This window comes from Oncorhynchus mykiss, chromosome 19, assembly GCF_057628025.1.
Source record: "Oncorhynchus mykiss isolate SJ-2025 chromosome 19, ASM5762802v1, whole genome shotgun sequence".
Taxonomy (NCBI): domain Eukaryota; kingdom Metazoa; phylum Chordata; class Actinopteri; order Salmoniformes; family Salmonidae; genus Oncorhynchus; species Oncorhynchus mykiss.
In genome coordinates, this window is record NC_143040.1 from 47,833,202 (window position 1) to 47,848,947 (window position 15,746).

At 41.3% G+C, this 15,746-nt stretch overlaps 1 protein-coding gene across 2 annotated transcripts in view; it reads left to right on the forward strand.

Annotated features, from left to right (window-relative positions):
* The first annotated feature begins 1,559 nt into the window (after window positions 1-1,559).
* LOC110497788 (gamma-aminobutyric acid receptor subunit alpha-2) overlaps window positions 1,560-15,746 on the forward strand; it is a 40,414-nt gene continuing 26,227 nt past the window's right edge. The window contains exons 1-4 of one of the 2 annotated variants that reach the window (XM_021574152.3): window positions 1,560-2,196; window positions 2,577-2,662; window positions 3,362-3,483; window positions 14,577-14,644. In XM_021574152.3, coding sequence (XP_021429827.1) covers window positions 2,592-2,662; window positions 3,362-3,483; window positions 14,577-14,644 — 261 coding nt within the window. In that variant the 5' untranslated portion in view covers window positions 1,560-2,196; window positions 2,577-2,591. The remainder of the gene's footprint in view (window positions 2,197-2,576; window positions 2,663-3,361; window positions 3,484-14,576; window positions 14,645-15,746) is intronic. The other variant, XM_090211150.1, reaches the window with a different exon arrangement.

The following is a 15,746-nucleotide window of genomic DNA, read 5'->3' on the forward strand; positions in this document are numbered from 1 at the left end:
AGAAAAACCCTTGAATGAGTAGGTGTGTCTAAACTTTTGACTGGTACTGTATGTTCTGGGGAGTGTCGTCTTCCGGGGAGGGTCGCCCGGGAAGGGCCAACTCTCCCAACAAATCACATGGTAGACTTGCCAAAATGTTGCGATTGAAAACCAAAGTAGGCAGGCAAAAATGTTGCCATGTTTTTTGTGAAAGTAGTTATTGCAAACTTGCGAAATTCACTCATAAAAAAATCTTGATCTTGCCAAGTACTATTTTGTGTCTGGGGATGTGAACAACAACGGATAAGACAGTGATGTAGGAAGTGACGTAGTTCCTCTACGCCAAACTGACGTTGTATCCGTACAGACATGTAAGCTGGAACATTGGCAACCCGTCTGTCTAGACAAGAGAGGTGAGGGGCATGAGATTTTAAAAGTTGCATTTTCAATCACTTCATATAGCGCCAACATGTGGCCAATTGGCATGGTATTGCATGAGAGGGTGTGGCCCATGACCCTTGACCACCATGCAAGGTTGTACCCTCCTAGGTCTTATCTCACAGGAATTTGCCTTTTTTACCAAAACGGCAGAAGAACTGGAATAATATTAGTGGACATAAAACAGTATGGAAATTCAATAGGGTTTAACACAGCTTGAACCCCTAATAAAAACACTTCCCGACCCCACCCTGAGAGCACACATCTTGTCATTATTGCATGGTGGCTATGGTGTTTACAGATGTCATGAAAATAAACTTCAATCTAACAATGTGTGGCAAATCTAAAAGACAAGGCCATAATTCGCTGCAGGTTATACTACATACAGTGCATTTGGAAAGTATTCAGACCCTTTGACTTTTTCCACATTTTGTTACCTTACAACAGTTGATTGAATTGTTTATCCTCTTCAATCTACACACAATACCCCATAATGACACAGCTAAAACTGGCTTTAATCATTTTTGCTAATTTATAAACCTAAAGTGTATTCAGACCCTTTAATCAGTACTTTGTTGAAGCACCTTTGGCAGTGATTACAGCCTTGAGTCTTCTTGGGTTTGGCGGTACAAGCTTGGCACACCGGTATTTTGGGGAGTTTCTCCTATTCTTCCCTGCAGATCCTCTCAAGGAGGGGGATACCTCCTCTCAAGCCAAAAATATTTTTATTGGGTTGTTAACAAATTTTGGCATTATATACAAAAATGCCAATTTTTTAATGCCAATATTATTTTATTAATGCCAATATTATTTTCCGGGCTCATGTGTGGTTCAGTTGGTAGAGCAAGGCACTTATTATGCCAGGGCTGTGGGTTTGATTCCCATGGGGGACTAGTACGGACAAACATGAAAATGTTTGCTCTCACTACTTTAGTCTGCTAAATGACTAAAATGTAATAAGGTTATATCATCCAATTTGTATGCTGTTTTATAACCGGGTAAGATACAGTCTAATATAGTATATGTCCTAGAATGCATGTGATATTGTACAACTGCTATTCCATTCATAATGTAACCTAATATACAGCATCATACTAAATGGATTGTCACAGAATAATACATATTGCCCTGAGACCATGTTCATTTCTGAGTTAATTAGGATAGGCGAAGTCACGCAGCCTCTTGAGCGCATCCAAAGTGCCTCAAATAACATCTTAGCATCTATCCAACTCCTTTACTTGAGACCAGTTCTAGTTTTTACATGGTGGTGGTGTGCTTTGTGTTGCAGAGAAAGAGCTTTTCCAGAACCCTCAAACATAAATTTGTCCCTGGAAATCACATCTGGGATTTATTCTGGTGGTCAAATGGTGGAGGCTATCTCTAGGACCTAGTATTTCTGCCTCGCTCGTTTTCCTCACTTTTCTCCGTGGCTCGAGCCACGCGGAATTGGGCGCGCGGGTGCTTCCGTTACAGGTGAAAGGCGGGAGCCAATATCGAATATAATTGTGAACCACGGCACTTGGATACAGATGGACAGAGCTACATTCGGTATTTTGGATTTTTCAGGGTTTGGAATACAATCAACATTTTTACGCGCACTCCGAGTACATTGCCAAATCTCCGTGGTGTAATTTAGATAATGCACAGTGCTCTTGGGCGCAACTTTACAGCTGAGTTCTCAGAAAGAAAATCAAAGGGGGGATACCTTGCGCTAGTCAGGTTGCCTAGCTGTCAATCGCCTCATTGTTTTTCTGCGTCTAAGTGACAGTTGCCTTGAAGGTTTGATGATTTCCAAAACGTTTTCAAAACATCTTCTTGCTCTCCATTCCAGCAAAAAATAATGGAGTTTTCAATAACTTCAATACGTTAAAAAAAAATCATGTATCATGTTTTTTATGGAGTGGTCGAATTTATTTGTGTTTGCATGTTGCCATCACATTTGATGTCTTTGCATGGACTTTATAGACTATACAGCGCATGACTATTTGATTTTGGATAGAGAAAAAGGTTTATAGAATTAGTTTGCATTAATTTGTTAATTAACATAAGACAATAATTCAGAATGAATGGTATTGCTTAGCATTTTAATCGAATGTCTTCATGAATGCAATTTCGGGCTCTGAATATTGCCTTTAATTAGGCATCCTCCCATTCTGTAGGTTTGGATTTCAGCAATGAGCAAGCGGTTGGATTTATCACATTATCTAGCGGTGTTCTTCTCGATGATGGTACTGTGGCAGTCAAGGTAAGTTTCGTTGTATTTTCTTTATAAAAAAAGAAACAACCAATAGAAAAAACAGTAAGCGGTGTTTGCGTGCACTGCATCTGCACGTTCTAAATCTTCTCAATTTTGGCCACTCTAAATGGTTCTCAGATTGGAATAAAGCAGTCACGCGAAATTACTTTAAAACATTTTTTTTATCGTGATAACATGGTGGCACAATTTGTGTGGAGAGCGGAGACACCAATTGCGCGGTGACCTGAAAAGGAGACTATAGGTGGAGATTGCGCACAGCTCCAGGAAGTTAGAACATTTGTATGAATCTGAAGAAAGAAAACTTAGTAATGTAATCGATTGATGCTCGATTTCTTGGTGCCTTCCTTCATTTATCTTCGGAAATGTTTAGGCATTTCTTTGGTGAGGTGGAACTGTCTGTTCTATAATGAACAAATGAGAGAGAGAGAGGCTGGTTGTCTTTGCAAGAAGCCAACTGAGCCACATTAATTCACTTTTGTGGTCCTTAATAGTTGGCTACAGAACAATTGTTTTTCCCGTAGTGCTCTGTCCAATTTCAAGAGAGGAAGTTGGCAGAGAGAGGTTGAATTAGGTTTTTATGTTCCTTAGGAAAACACACAAAAACAATGTTTTTCCCACATATGTCAATTTTCCCCTCACATCTCTCCTAATCATTGATGTTTCTGCTACTTAATGTTACCTACATAGATCAAGAGTGGAATCATCGGCATATGCTTCAGAAGCCTTCAAAAACAATATCACTCTGTTCACCCGGATCTTGGACAGCCTTCTGGATGGCTATGACAACCGATTACGACCTGGACTTGGCGGTGAGCAGTTAACATTGCATACTTTCCATATCAAATTAAATAAAATGAAAGTTAAATTGGTTTTAAATGTTGATCAGCTGCTCAGCAGGACCTTGATTAATATAATCAGGTGTGTTAGAGTAGAGCTGGAGCAAAAGCCTATACACCCAGTAGGACTCCAGGACATATATTTTATTCAAAGTTTTAAATATCTTTGAGATTTAACATGTTCTTGTGTCAATCTCTTGCATTTCCCCAGATAGAAGCTTGTTTAAATTCCCAAATAACTTGTCTGGTGTCAGAATGAGTTACTGAGCTTGCATTTGCATCCCCCTTATCACCAAGACAACAACACAGAAAGTATTATCTGCTGTAACAGAAGAGATACTGTGAGAGCTATTCTAGGCTGTTTTATTTAGGGCTGACCCAGTCAATTTGAAGTTTTGTTTGCGTGCATCCATTTAAACCGTTGATACTCAAATGTCGCTATTTGTTTTGGTGTGTCTGGCTCACCATGATGATTGAGCTGTGTATTTTATTATTTATTTTATTTTATTTCACCATTATTTAACCAGGTAGGCAAGTTGAGAACAAGTTCTCATTTACAATTGCGACCTGGCCAAGATAAAGCAAAGCAGTTCGACACATACAACAACACAGAGTTACACATGGAGTAAAACAAACATACAGCCAATAATACAGTAGAAAAATAATTGTATATACGATGTGAGCAAATGAGGTGAGATAAGGGCGGTAAAGGCAAAAAAAAAGGCCATGGTGGCGAATTAAATACAATATAGCAAGTAAAACACTGGAATGGTAGATTTGCAGTGGAAGAATGTGCGAAGTAGAAATAGAAGTAATGGGGTGCAAAGGAGCAAAATAAATAAATAAATACAGTAGGGGAAGAGGTAGTTGCTTGGGCTAAATTATAGATGGGCTATGTACAGGTGCAGTAATCTGTGAGCTGCTCTGACAGCTGGTGCTTAAAGCTAGTGAGGGAGATAAGTGTTTCCAGTTTCAGGGATTTTTGTAGTTCGTTCCAGTCATTGGCAGCAGAGAACTGGAAGGAGAGGCGGCTAAAGGGAGAATTGGTTTTGGGGGTGACCAGAGAAATATACCTGCTGGAGCGCGTGCTACAGGTGCGTGCTGCTATGGTGACCAGCGAGCTGTGATAAGGGGGGACTTTACCTAGCAGGGTCTTGTAGATGACCTGGAGCCAGTGGGTTTGGCGACGAGTATGAAGCAAGGGCCAGCCAACGAGAGCGTACAGGTCGCAGTGGTGGGTAGTATATGGGGCTTTGGTGACAAAACAGATGGCACTGTGATAGACTGCATCCAATTTATTGAGTAGGGTATTGGAGGCTAAATGACATCCACAAAGTCGAGGATCGGTAGGATGGTCAGTGTTACAAGAGTATGTTTGGCAGCATGAGTGAACGATGCTTTGTTTCGAAATAGGAATAGGAAGCCAATTCTAGATTTAACTTTGGATTGGAGATGTTTGATGTGAGTCTGGAAGGAGAGTTTACAGTCTAACCAGACACCTAGGTATTTGTAGTTGTCCACATATTCTAAGTCAGAACCGTCTAGAGTAGTGAGGCTGGACGGGCGGGCAGGTGCAGGCAGCGATCTGTTGAAGAGCATGCATTTGGTTTTACTTGTATTTAAGAGCAGTTGGAGGCCACAGAATGAGAGTTGTATGGCATTGAAGCTCGTCTGGAGGGTTGTTAACACAGTGTCCAAAGAAGGGCCAGAAGTATACAGAATGGTGTCGTCTGCGTAGAGGTGGATCAGAGACTCACCAGCAGCAAGAGCGACATCATCGATGTATACAGAGAAGAGAGTCGGCCTGAGAATTGAACCCTGTGGCACCCCCATAGAGATTGCCGGAGGCCCGGACAACAGGCCCTCCAATTTGACACACTGAACTCTATCAGATAAGTAGTTGGTGAAACAGGCAAGGCAATCATTTGAGAAACCAAGGCTATCGAGTCTACCGATGAGGATGTGGTGATTGACAGAGTCGAAAGCCTTGGCCAGGTCTATGAATACGGCTGCACAGTATTGTTTCTTATCGATGGCGGTTAAGATGTCGTTTAGGACCTTGAGCGTGGTTGAGGTGCACCCTTGACCAGCTCGGATTCAAAATGGTCGGTAATCTGTTTGTTGACTTGGCTTTCAAAGACCTTAGAAAGGCAGGGTAGGATAGATATAGGTCTGTAGCAGTTTGGGTCAAGAGTGTTCCCCCCTTTGAAGAGGGGGATGACCGCAGCTGCTTTCCAATCTTTGGGAATCTCAGACGACACGAAAGAGAGGTTGAACAGGCTAGTAATAGGGATTGCAACAATTTCATTATGATTGTGGACTCTCTAATTCATAGTGTCCTATGACTCACAATGCAAAATAGCTCCCAATACCTCAATGGCTCCCAAGAGAGGCTCCCATTGTCCCAGTTCTAATGAGCGGCATAGACACTGGATGTAGTGTACAAAGATTAGTCTTAGTCACAACTAGGGCATTTTGTTAGAAAAGGTAAGATAACGAAAAACCAAATGCCTACTGTGCCAATGTGATTATCCTGATAACTGTGTCACAAGGCTTTGCTGAAAATTCACATCCAGAAGGATACAAATTCACATTTGGGACAGCCCTTTAGTCATGTGCAGTTTACAACTGGCCTTGTTTCGAGGTAATTTCCCTTACAATGGTACTATAGCTCCAATTGTGAATTGCTGGCAAGGATGTACTTTGCTTCTGGCTTCTTACTGATCCAAGAGCAGCCCATATTAGGTGTGAGTGGTGTGATTTATAATGCCTGGTCCATAAAAGATGACTGATCATGGTTATACAGTACACTGATCCCAGTACAGTCACTGATCCCATTTGTGTGATTGAATATGCTTTCTTGACTCGTTTATTGAGGACTTACTGAGGTTTTAACTTTTCATGGATCCTAGAATAGCCTACAAGGTGCTATGATATATGTTGATGTTTATCTACTGTAGTTGTAGATATTATTTCATGACAGAAGCCCTCTACAGTCAGGCAGTAATGTTAATTTGGTTTCCCATGAGACCAAAGAAGATAGATGCACCAGATGTGTACTGGGAAATGGCTGTTTTATTTATGGGAAATGGGATTTTTTTCACTGAGAGATTTTAGAATTGCACAATAGCTCCCAGGTTTGGCTTAAATCAAGGCTTACAGTTGTAGACAATTCAGTGCAATTCAAAATAAGTAGATTGTTTGTTTGTTTTTCACTCCTGACCTCAAAAAAAAATGTAAGAAGCTCAGCAAACCTCATAGCAGACATGAATTCTGACGCGTTGAGATGACAAAGAATTTGAAACAAGTGATCATGATTTTCAAAACAATTACCAAAACTGTTGTTGCACAATTTGTAAAAGTCAATGTAAACCTTGTTTGAGATTACCCAGGGCTCCATTGTTTCTGCACCCAGTTATCACACAGGTATTAGGATAATCCATGTTCATGGTGTATTTAATAAAAGTGAAAACATATTTCTCAAAATGTTTGCAAATGTGTTGAAAATGAAATACAGAAATATCTCATTTACATAAGTATTCACACCCCGACTCAATACATGTTAGAATCACCTTTGGCAGTGATTACAGCTGTGAGTCTTTCTGGGTAAGTCTCCAAGAGCTTTGCATACCTGGATTGTACAATATTATTTTCTAATTTCTTCAAGCTCTGTCAAATTGGTTGTTGATCATTGCTAGACAACCACTTTAAAGTCATGCCATAGATTTTCAAGCAGATTTAAGTCAAAACTGTAACAAGGAACATTGACTATCTTCTTGGTTAGCAGCTCCAGTGTAGATATGGCCGTGTGTTTTAAGTTAGTGTCCTCCTGAAAGATGAATTCATCTCCCAGTGTCTGGTGGAAAGCAGACTGAACCAGGTTCAGGTTACATCTAATTTTACTGTTTGCATGAGTTACTTGATGTGGAATAGAGTTCTATATAGTCATGGCTTTATGTAGTACTGTGTGCCCATAGTCTTTTCTGTATTTGGGGACTGTGGAGAGACCTCTGGTGGCATGTTTTGTGGGGTATGCATTGATGTCTGAGCTGTGTGCTAGTAGTTTTTAAACAGACAGCTCGGTGCATTCAACATGTCAATTTCGTTCACAAATATAAGTAGTGATTCAGTCAATCTCTCCTCTACTTTGAGCCAATGGAGATTGACATGCATATTATTAATGTTAGCTCTCCGTGTACATTTTAAGGGCTAACCGTGCTGCCCTGTTCTGGGCCTATTGCAATTTTTTGTGCCACCAAAAGTCCCTCTTGGTGGCACATGACCACATGACTGGATAGTAGTCCAGGTGCAACAAAACGAGGACCTGCCTTGTTGATAGTGTTGTTAAGAAAGCAGAACAATGCTTTATTATGGACAGACCTCTCCCTATCTTAGCTACTGTTGCATCATTGTGTTTTGACCACGATAGTTTACAATCCAAGGTTACTCCAAGCAGTTTTGTCTCCTCAACTTGCTCAATTTCCGTATTATTCATTACAAGATTTAGTTGAGGTTTAGGGTTCAGTGAATGATTTGTCCCAAATACAATGCTTTTAGTTTTTGAAAAATGTAGGACTCAATTACTTCTTCCCACCAATTTTTTAACTGCATCTCTTTAAGATTTGCAGTGATTTTACTTGCTGTGGTAGCTGATGTGTTGAGCCATCAGCTTTCATAGACACACAGACTTTACTCAGAGCCAGTGGCAGGTCATTAGTAAAGATTGAAAAAATGACAGCTGCCCTGGGGAATGTCTAACTCTACCTGGATTATGCTGGAGAGGCTTCCATTAAAGAACATCCCCTGTGTTCTGTTAGACAGCTAACTCTCGATCCACAATATCAAATCACATTTTATTAGTCACATGCACCGAATACAACAGGTGAAATGAGTGAAATGAGTGAAATGCTTACTTATGAGCCCCTAACCAACAATGCAGTTTTAAAAAATACGGATAAGAAATAAAAGTAACAGGTAATTAAAGAGCAGCAGTAAAATAACAATAGCAGACGACGGTATATAAAGGTTACTGGTACAGGATCAATGTGTGGGGGCACCGGTTAATTGAGGTAATATGTACATGTAGGTGGAGTTATTAAAGTGACTATGCATAGATGATAACAACTGAGAGTAGCAGCAGTGGGGGAGAGGGGGGGGGGGGGCAATGCAAATAGTCTGGGTAGCCATTTGATTAGGTGTTCAGGAGTCTTATGGCTTGGGGGTAGAAGCTGTTGAGAAGCCTCTTGGACCTAGACTTGGTGCTCCGGTACCGCTTACCATGCGGTAGCAGAGAGAACAGTCTATGACAATTTTTAGGGCCTTCCTGACACCGCCTGGTATAGAGGTCCTGGATGGCAGGGAGATTGGCCCCAGTAATGTACTAGGCCGTTCGCACTAACCTCTGTATTGCCTTGAGGTTGGAGGCCATGCTCTCGATGGTGCAGCTGTAGAACCTTTTGAGGATCTGAGTACCCATGCCAAATATTTCAAGGTCTCCCGAGGGAGAATAGATTTTGTTGTGCCCTTTTCATGTCTTGGTGTGCTTAGACCATGTTAGTTTGTTGGTGATGTGGACACCAAGGAACTTGAACCTCTCAACCTGCTCCACTGTAGCCCTGTCGATGAGAATGAGGGCATGCTCGGTCCTCTTTTTTCTGTAGTCCACAATCATCTCCTTGTCTTGATCACGTTGAGGGAGAGGTTGTTGTCCTGGCACTACACGGCCAGGTCTCTGACCTCGTCCCTATAGGCTGTCTCGTCATTGTCGGTGATTAGGCCTACCACTGTTGTGTCATTTGCAAACTTAATGATGGTGTTGGAGCCGTGCCTGGCCGTGTGTCATGAGTGAACAGGGAGTACGGAAGGGGGCTGAGCTCGCACACCTGAGGGGCCCCTGTGTTGAGGATCAGCGTGGCGGATGTGTTGTTACCTACCCTTCTTACCTGGGGGCGGCCCGTCAGGAAGTCCAGGATCCAGTTGCAGAGGGAGGTGTTTGGTCCCAGGGTCCTTAGCTTATTGATGAGCTTTGAGGGCACTAGGGTGTTGAACGCTGAGCTGTAGTCAATGAATAGCATTCTCACATTGTTGTTCCTTTTGTCCAGGTGGGAAAAGGCAGTGTGGAATGCAATAGAGATTGCATCATCTATGGATCTGTTGGGGCGGTATGCCAATTGGATGTGGGTCCAGGGTTTATGGGATAATGGTGTTGATGTGAGCACAGACCAGCCTTTCAAAGCACTTCATGGCTACAGACGTGAGTGCTACCGGTAGTCATTTAGGCAGGTTACCTTAGTGTTCTTGGGCACAGGCACCATGGTGGTCTGCTTAAAACATATTGATATTACAGACTCAGACAGGGAGAGGTTGAAAATATCAGTGAAGACACTTGCCAGTTGGTCAGCGCATGCTCGCAGTACACGTCCTGGTAATCCGACTGGCCCTGCGGCCTAGTGAATGTTGACCTGTTTAAAGGTCTTACTCACATCAGCTGTGGAGAGCGTGATCACACAGTCTTCCGGAACAGATGATGCTGTTTGATCGTTCGTCGGGGGCATAGCGGGATTTCTTATAAGCTTCCAGGTTAGAGTCCGGCTCCTTGAAAGTGGCAGCTCTAGCCTCGAGCGGACGTTGCCTGGTTGGGGTATGTACGTACAGTCACTGTGGGGAGGACGTCAATTATACACTTATTGATGAAGTCAATGACTGATGTGGTGTACTCCTTAATGCCATCGGAGGAATCCCGGAACATATTCCAGTCTGTGCTAGCAAAACAGTCCTGTAGCTTAGCATCTGCTTCATCTGACCACTTTTTATTGATCTAGTCACGGGTGCTTCCTCCTTTAATTTTTGCTTGTAAACAGGAATCAGGAGGATAGAATTATGGTTAGATTTGCCAAATGGAGGACGAGGGAGAGCTTTGTATGCGTCTCTGTGTGTGGAGTAAAGGTTGTCCAGAGTTTGTTTTCCTCTGGTTGCACAGTTAACATGCTGATAGAAATTTGGTAATACGGATTTAAGTTTCCCTGCATTAAAGTCCCCGGCTACTAGGAGCACCGCCTCTGGGTGAACGTTTTCTTGTTTGCTTATGGAGGAATACAGCTCATTCAATGCTGTCTTAGTGCCAGCCTCTGACTGTGGTGGTATGTAAACAGCTACGAAAAATACAGATGAAAACTATCTAGGTAGGTAGTGTGGTCTACAGTTTATCATGAGATACTCTACCTCAGGCGAGCAATAGCTCGAGACTTCCTTAGATATCGTGAACTAGCTGTTTTTTTAATAATAATACATAGTCCGCCGCCCCTTGTTTTACCAGACGCTGCTGTTCTATCCTGCCGGTGCAGCGTATAACCAGCCATAAGATATTACAGTTTTGAATGTCCCGTTGGTAGTTTAATCTTCCACGTAGGTCATCTATTTTATTCTCCAGAGATTGCACGTTTGCTAGCAGAATGGAAGGGAGTGGGGGTTTATTCGATTGCCTACGAATTCTCAGAAGGCAGCCCGCCCTTTGGCCCCTTTTTCTCCACTTCGTCTTCACGCAAATCACGGAGATCTGGGCCTGTTCCCGAGAAAGCAGTATGTTGTTCGTGTCGGGTTTATCAGACTCGTTAAAGGAAAAAAAGGATTCTGCTAGTCCGTGGTCAGTAATCGCAGTACTGATGCCCAGAAGTTATTTTCGGTCATAAGAGACGGTAGCAGCAACATTATGTACAAAATAAGTTTAAAAAATAAGTTACACAAAACACAAATAATTGAACCATAAAACACTATCGGTTGGGGACATGTAAAACGTCCTTCTCCAGCGACATTTTTAGATGAGGGATGTAAAGCAGGGTATGTAAGCCATGTTTTTTCAGCAGCAGATTATGATCTATAATCTCAAATGCTCCGCTGAAGTCTTACCAAAACAGCTCTCACAATCTTTTTATTATAAATTTCTATCAGCCAATCATCAGTCATTTGTGTAAGTGCCGTACATGTTTAATGCCCTTGCCTATAAGCCTGCTGAAAATCTGTTGTTTGTTTACTGTGAAATAGCATTGAATCTGGTCAAACAACTTTTTCCAAAAGTTTACTAACTGCCCGATTTAGCCTGCAAAGGGTGCTTTGCTATCCTTTGGCAGTGGAATTACTTTTGCTTTCCTCCAAGCCTGAGGGCACACACTGTCCTGTAGGCTTAGATTGAAGAGATGGCAAATAGGAGTGGCAAGATCGTCCGCTATCATTTTCAGTAATCTTCCTTCCAAGTTGTCAGACCCAGGTGGCTTGTCATTGTTGATAGACAACAATACTTTTTTTCACCTCTTCCACCTCACTTCACAGAATTCAAAATGTTAATCCTATAATTTGGTCAGTTATGCATGGTTGCGTAGGTTCAGAATTTGTTGTTGCCCAAGTTTGCTAACCTTGCTAAATGATTTTTTTTCCCCTTAGGTCTATTCAGTTTATTTTTTATCCTGAAACTTCCCAGTCCTTAACAATTACGAGCATATTCAGAACATGATGCAGACACCACGATGCTTGAAAATATGAAGAGTGGTACTCAGTGATGTGTTGTGTTGGATTTCCCCAAACATACCATTTTGTATTCAGGACAAAAGTTAATTGCTTTGCCACATTTTTTACTGTATTACTCAAGTGCCTTATTGCAAAAAGGATTCATGTTTTGGAATATTTTTATTTCCACTATATTTTTATTTTCACTCTGTCAATTAGGTTCGTATTGTGGAGTAACTACAATGTTGCTGATCCATCCTGTAACTTTAAAATCACCATTGGCCTGGGCAACAGGTAGCCTAGTGGTTAGAGCTTTGGACTAGTACTCTCTAGAGACTCTGTAGAGACAGCAGGAGTGGTAGAGATACTCTTAAAATGATTGGCTATGACAAGCCAACTGACATTTACTCCTGAGGTGCTGACTTGCTGCACCCTCGACAACTACTGTGATTATTATTATTTGACCAAGCTGGTAATTTATGAAAATTTGAACATCTTGGCCATGTTCTGTTATAATATCCACCCGGCACAGCCAGAAGAGGACTGGCCACCCCTCATAGACTGGTTCCTCTCTAGGTTTCTTCCTAGGTTTTGGCCTTTCTACTGAGTTTTTCCTAGCCACCGTGCTTCTAAACCTGCATTGCTTGCTGTTTGGGGTTTTAGGCTGGGTTTCTGTACAGCACTTTGAGATATCAGCTGATGTACAAAGGGCTATATATATAGATTTGATTTGTAACCAAAAGGTTGCAAGATTGAATCCCTGAGCTGACAAGGTAAAAATCTGTCTTTCTGCCCCTGAACAAGGCAGTTAACCCACTGTTCCTAGGCCATCATTGAAAATAAGAATTTGTTCTTAACTGACTTACCTAGTTAAATAAAGGTAAAATTTAAAAAAATTGTGAAACCCCTGAATGGTTTCCTCTCTAGCAACTGAGTTAGCTAGGATGCCTGTATCTTTGTAGTGACTGGGTGTAATGATACATCATCCAAAAATGTAATTTATTATTTCACCATGCTCAAAGGGATATTCAATGTTTGCTTTTTTTTACCCATCTAACAATAGGTGCCCTTCTTTACGAGGTATTGGAAAACCTCCCTGGTCTTTGTGGTTGAATCTGTGTTTGAAATTCACTGCTTGACTGAGGGACCTTACAGATAATCGTATGTGTGGAGTACAACGATGAGGTAGTCATTCAAAAATCATGTTAAACACTTTTATTGCACACAGTGAGTCCATGCAGATGTTTACTCCTAAACCAATTTAGGCTTGCCATAAAACAGTGGAGTGGAGTACTTATTGACTCAAGATATTTAAGTTTTTCATTTTTAATTAATTTGTAAAAAATTGAAAAACTCAATTCCACTTTGTTGCGACTATGGTGTGTAGGCCAGTGCCAAAAAAACCTCAATTTAATCCATTTTGTTTCAGGCTTTAACACAACAAAATATGGACATTTCTGAAGGCCCAGTGTTATTGGTCACTGGGGTGCTTCCTGAACACTTTTGTGAATTATGAGTGTGACTGTATTTGTGTGTGAGGACCTGTGTTTGTGTATGTGTCCGATGGCCTGGCCTGTGTATGTGTGTGAGGGCCAGTGTATCTGTGTGATGGCCTCTGTATGTGTGTGATGGCCTGTATTTGCGTGCACGCATGCATTTACTATATATAAGAATGATCTTTTAAAAAAATATATATATATATTTTTAAACCTTTATTTGACTAGGCAAGTCAGTTAAGAACAAATTCTTATTTTCAATGACAGCCTAGGAACAGTGCCTGTTCAGGGGCAGAACGACAGATTTGTACCTTGTCAGCTTGGGGGTTTGAACTTGCAACTCCAACTCTCTAACCACTAGGCTACCCTGCTGCCCCGTATCATTGATGATACGTTCGTGTTAGATTGGATTTGGATTGTACTTTTCAGTAGCTATCATATGTCCCTTACTAGGATATTGCTTTTAGATTATATGGGAGTACATTAAATCACCCTACCCACGATCAATATGTAACTCCGACCTGGTAGACATCAACACTGCTTTTACTATACTTAGGTCAGAATTAATTCCTTTGCATGGAGAGTTGGACCAGGAAATGAGGCCGCTTTAGCCAAATGAGATGCCCCTAAAGTGTCTGAAGGGCAGTGAGGAGAGTGAGTGTGTTTTCCCCATGAGGACAGCGCAGACGTAACATGATATAGTGTATGTTCCCATCCCACTGTTCACCAGGGAGTCTGAGGCAGGAAGATGAGCGATGAGAAAATGTAAATGTGGAATTGTGGACAAAGCGTTGCCATGACAGCACAGACATCTAAGTTTAATGTGAAATCATGGCTTTCAGTGGCTGGATTGATCTCAACCACATTTCATTCCAGATGTACCTCACGGTTCTCAAAAACATGTGTTTTAACATGGGATTTGCGAATGGATGCCTTGTTGACATGAACAGATAGACCTAAAAATATACATATGAAACATGAATGAAGCATTAAAATCAGTTGTTGCGACTATATAAAAACAACTATTTTAAATACATTTAAAACATTTTGTTGTGTGCATATATTTTACAGATCGGGTGACAGAGGTGAAGACTGATATTTATGTCACAAGTTTTGGTCCAGTGTCAGACACAGACATGGTAAGTGTTATACTAGGCATTAGACTACTACGATAAAGCTCTTAGTGAAATATATTCAGCTTCTTTCATCTATGAAGATACATGAATTCATTATTTATTTCAGATTTCTTTTTATATATAAGCTTATGTTTAACAATAGATATAAATTGATATATGTTAAGTATTTCACATATATTTTGAGTAGGACAGAGACTGACCCTTTAAATTGTGATTGGTCCATCAACATTTCATGTGATTTTGGGGTAGCATCACTACTGTGTCTGTCTCTGTTGCCGTTATAGCTGCACTTTTTTTTTCTTAGACAGACACACATACTGTACATACACAGGCGTATCATGTTCACAGAGTCCTCACTCTCTGTGTCCCATTTCTTTTTTTCTTTCTCTGTCTCACCCTCTCGCCCCTTTCCTTTCCTTTGGCCTTGTTCTGCAAGCTTCAGGCTCGTACCTGCTGAGCTTTAAAAGCTTTTCTCAGTTTCCCTCCATCACACTCTCAGCCCTCCATTTCAGCCTGCTCTCAAATATTTAAACCATAAAGAAGAGGGGGAAATGGTTGCTACCGAACTAGCGCCTTAAAAAAGAAGAAGAAATGGCACATGTATAATTCATTTAGAGGCTCCTTCCAACTCACGGTGGATAATTTCACTCTTGGGCCATCACTCTGCTTTGATAGTGTTTCTCTGATAGTGGCATCTCTCTCTCTCTCTCTCTCTCTCTCTCTCTCTCTCTCTCTCTCTTTCTCTCTCTCTCTCTCTCTCTCTCTCTCGCTCTCTCTCTCTCTCGCTCTCTCTCATATATTTGACAGCATCCCTGCTGCTCCCTATGCTTTGTGTCTGTAAATATATGGCTTCTATATTTTCCTCTCTCCTTATTGGGATCCCTCCACAGGGCATAGAATCAGTGTCATAGTGTTAGATAAAACAAATCATTATTAGGCCGAATATTGGACGATACATTTCTAGACTACTTTCATTTGACTGACCAGGGCCCAGTTTTTCCAAAGTTATCTATTTGGATTTTGCCTATCAGACATTAAATGCACAGAAATAGAATGAATAGAATGGACAACTCATTGACTTGAATGGGGACACCAGTTCTGTTCA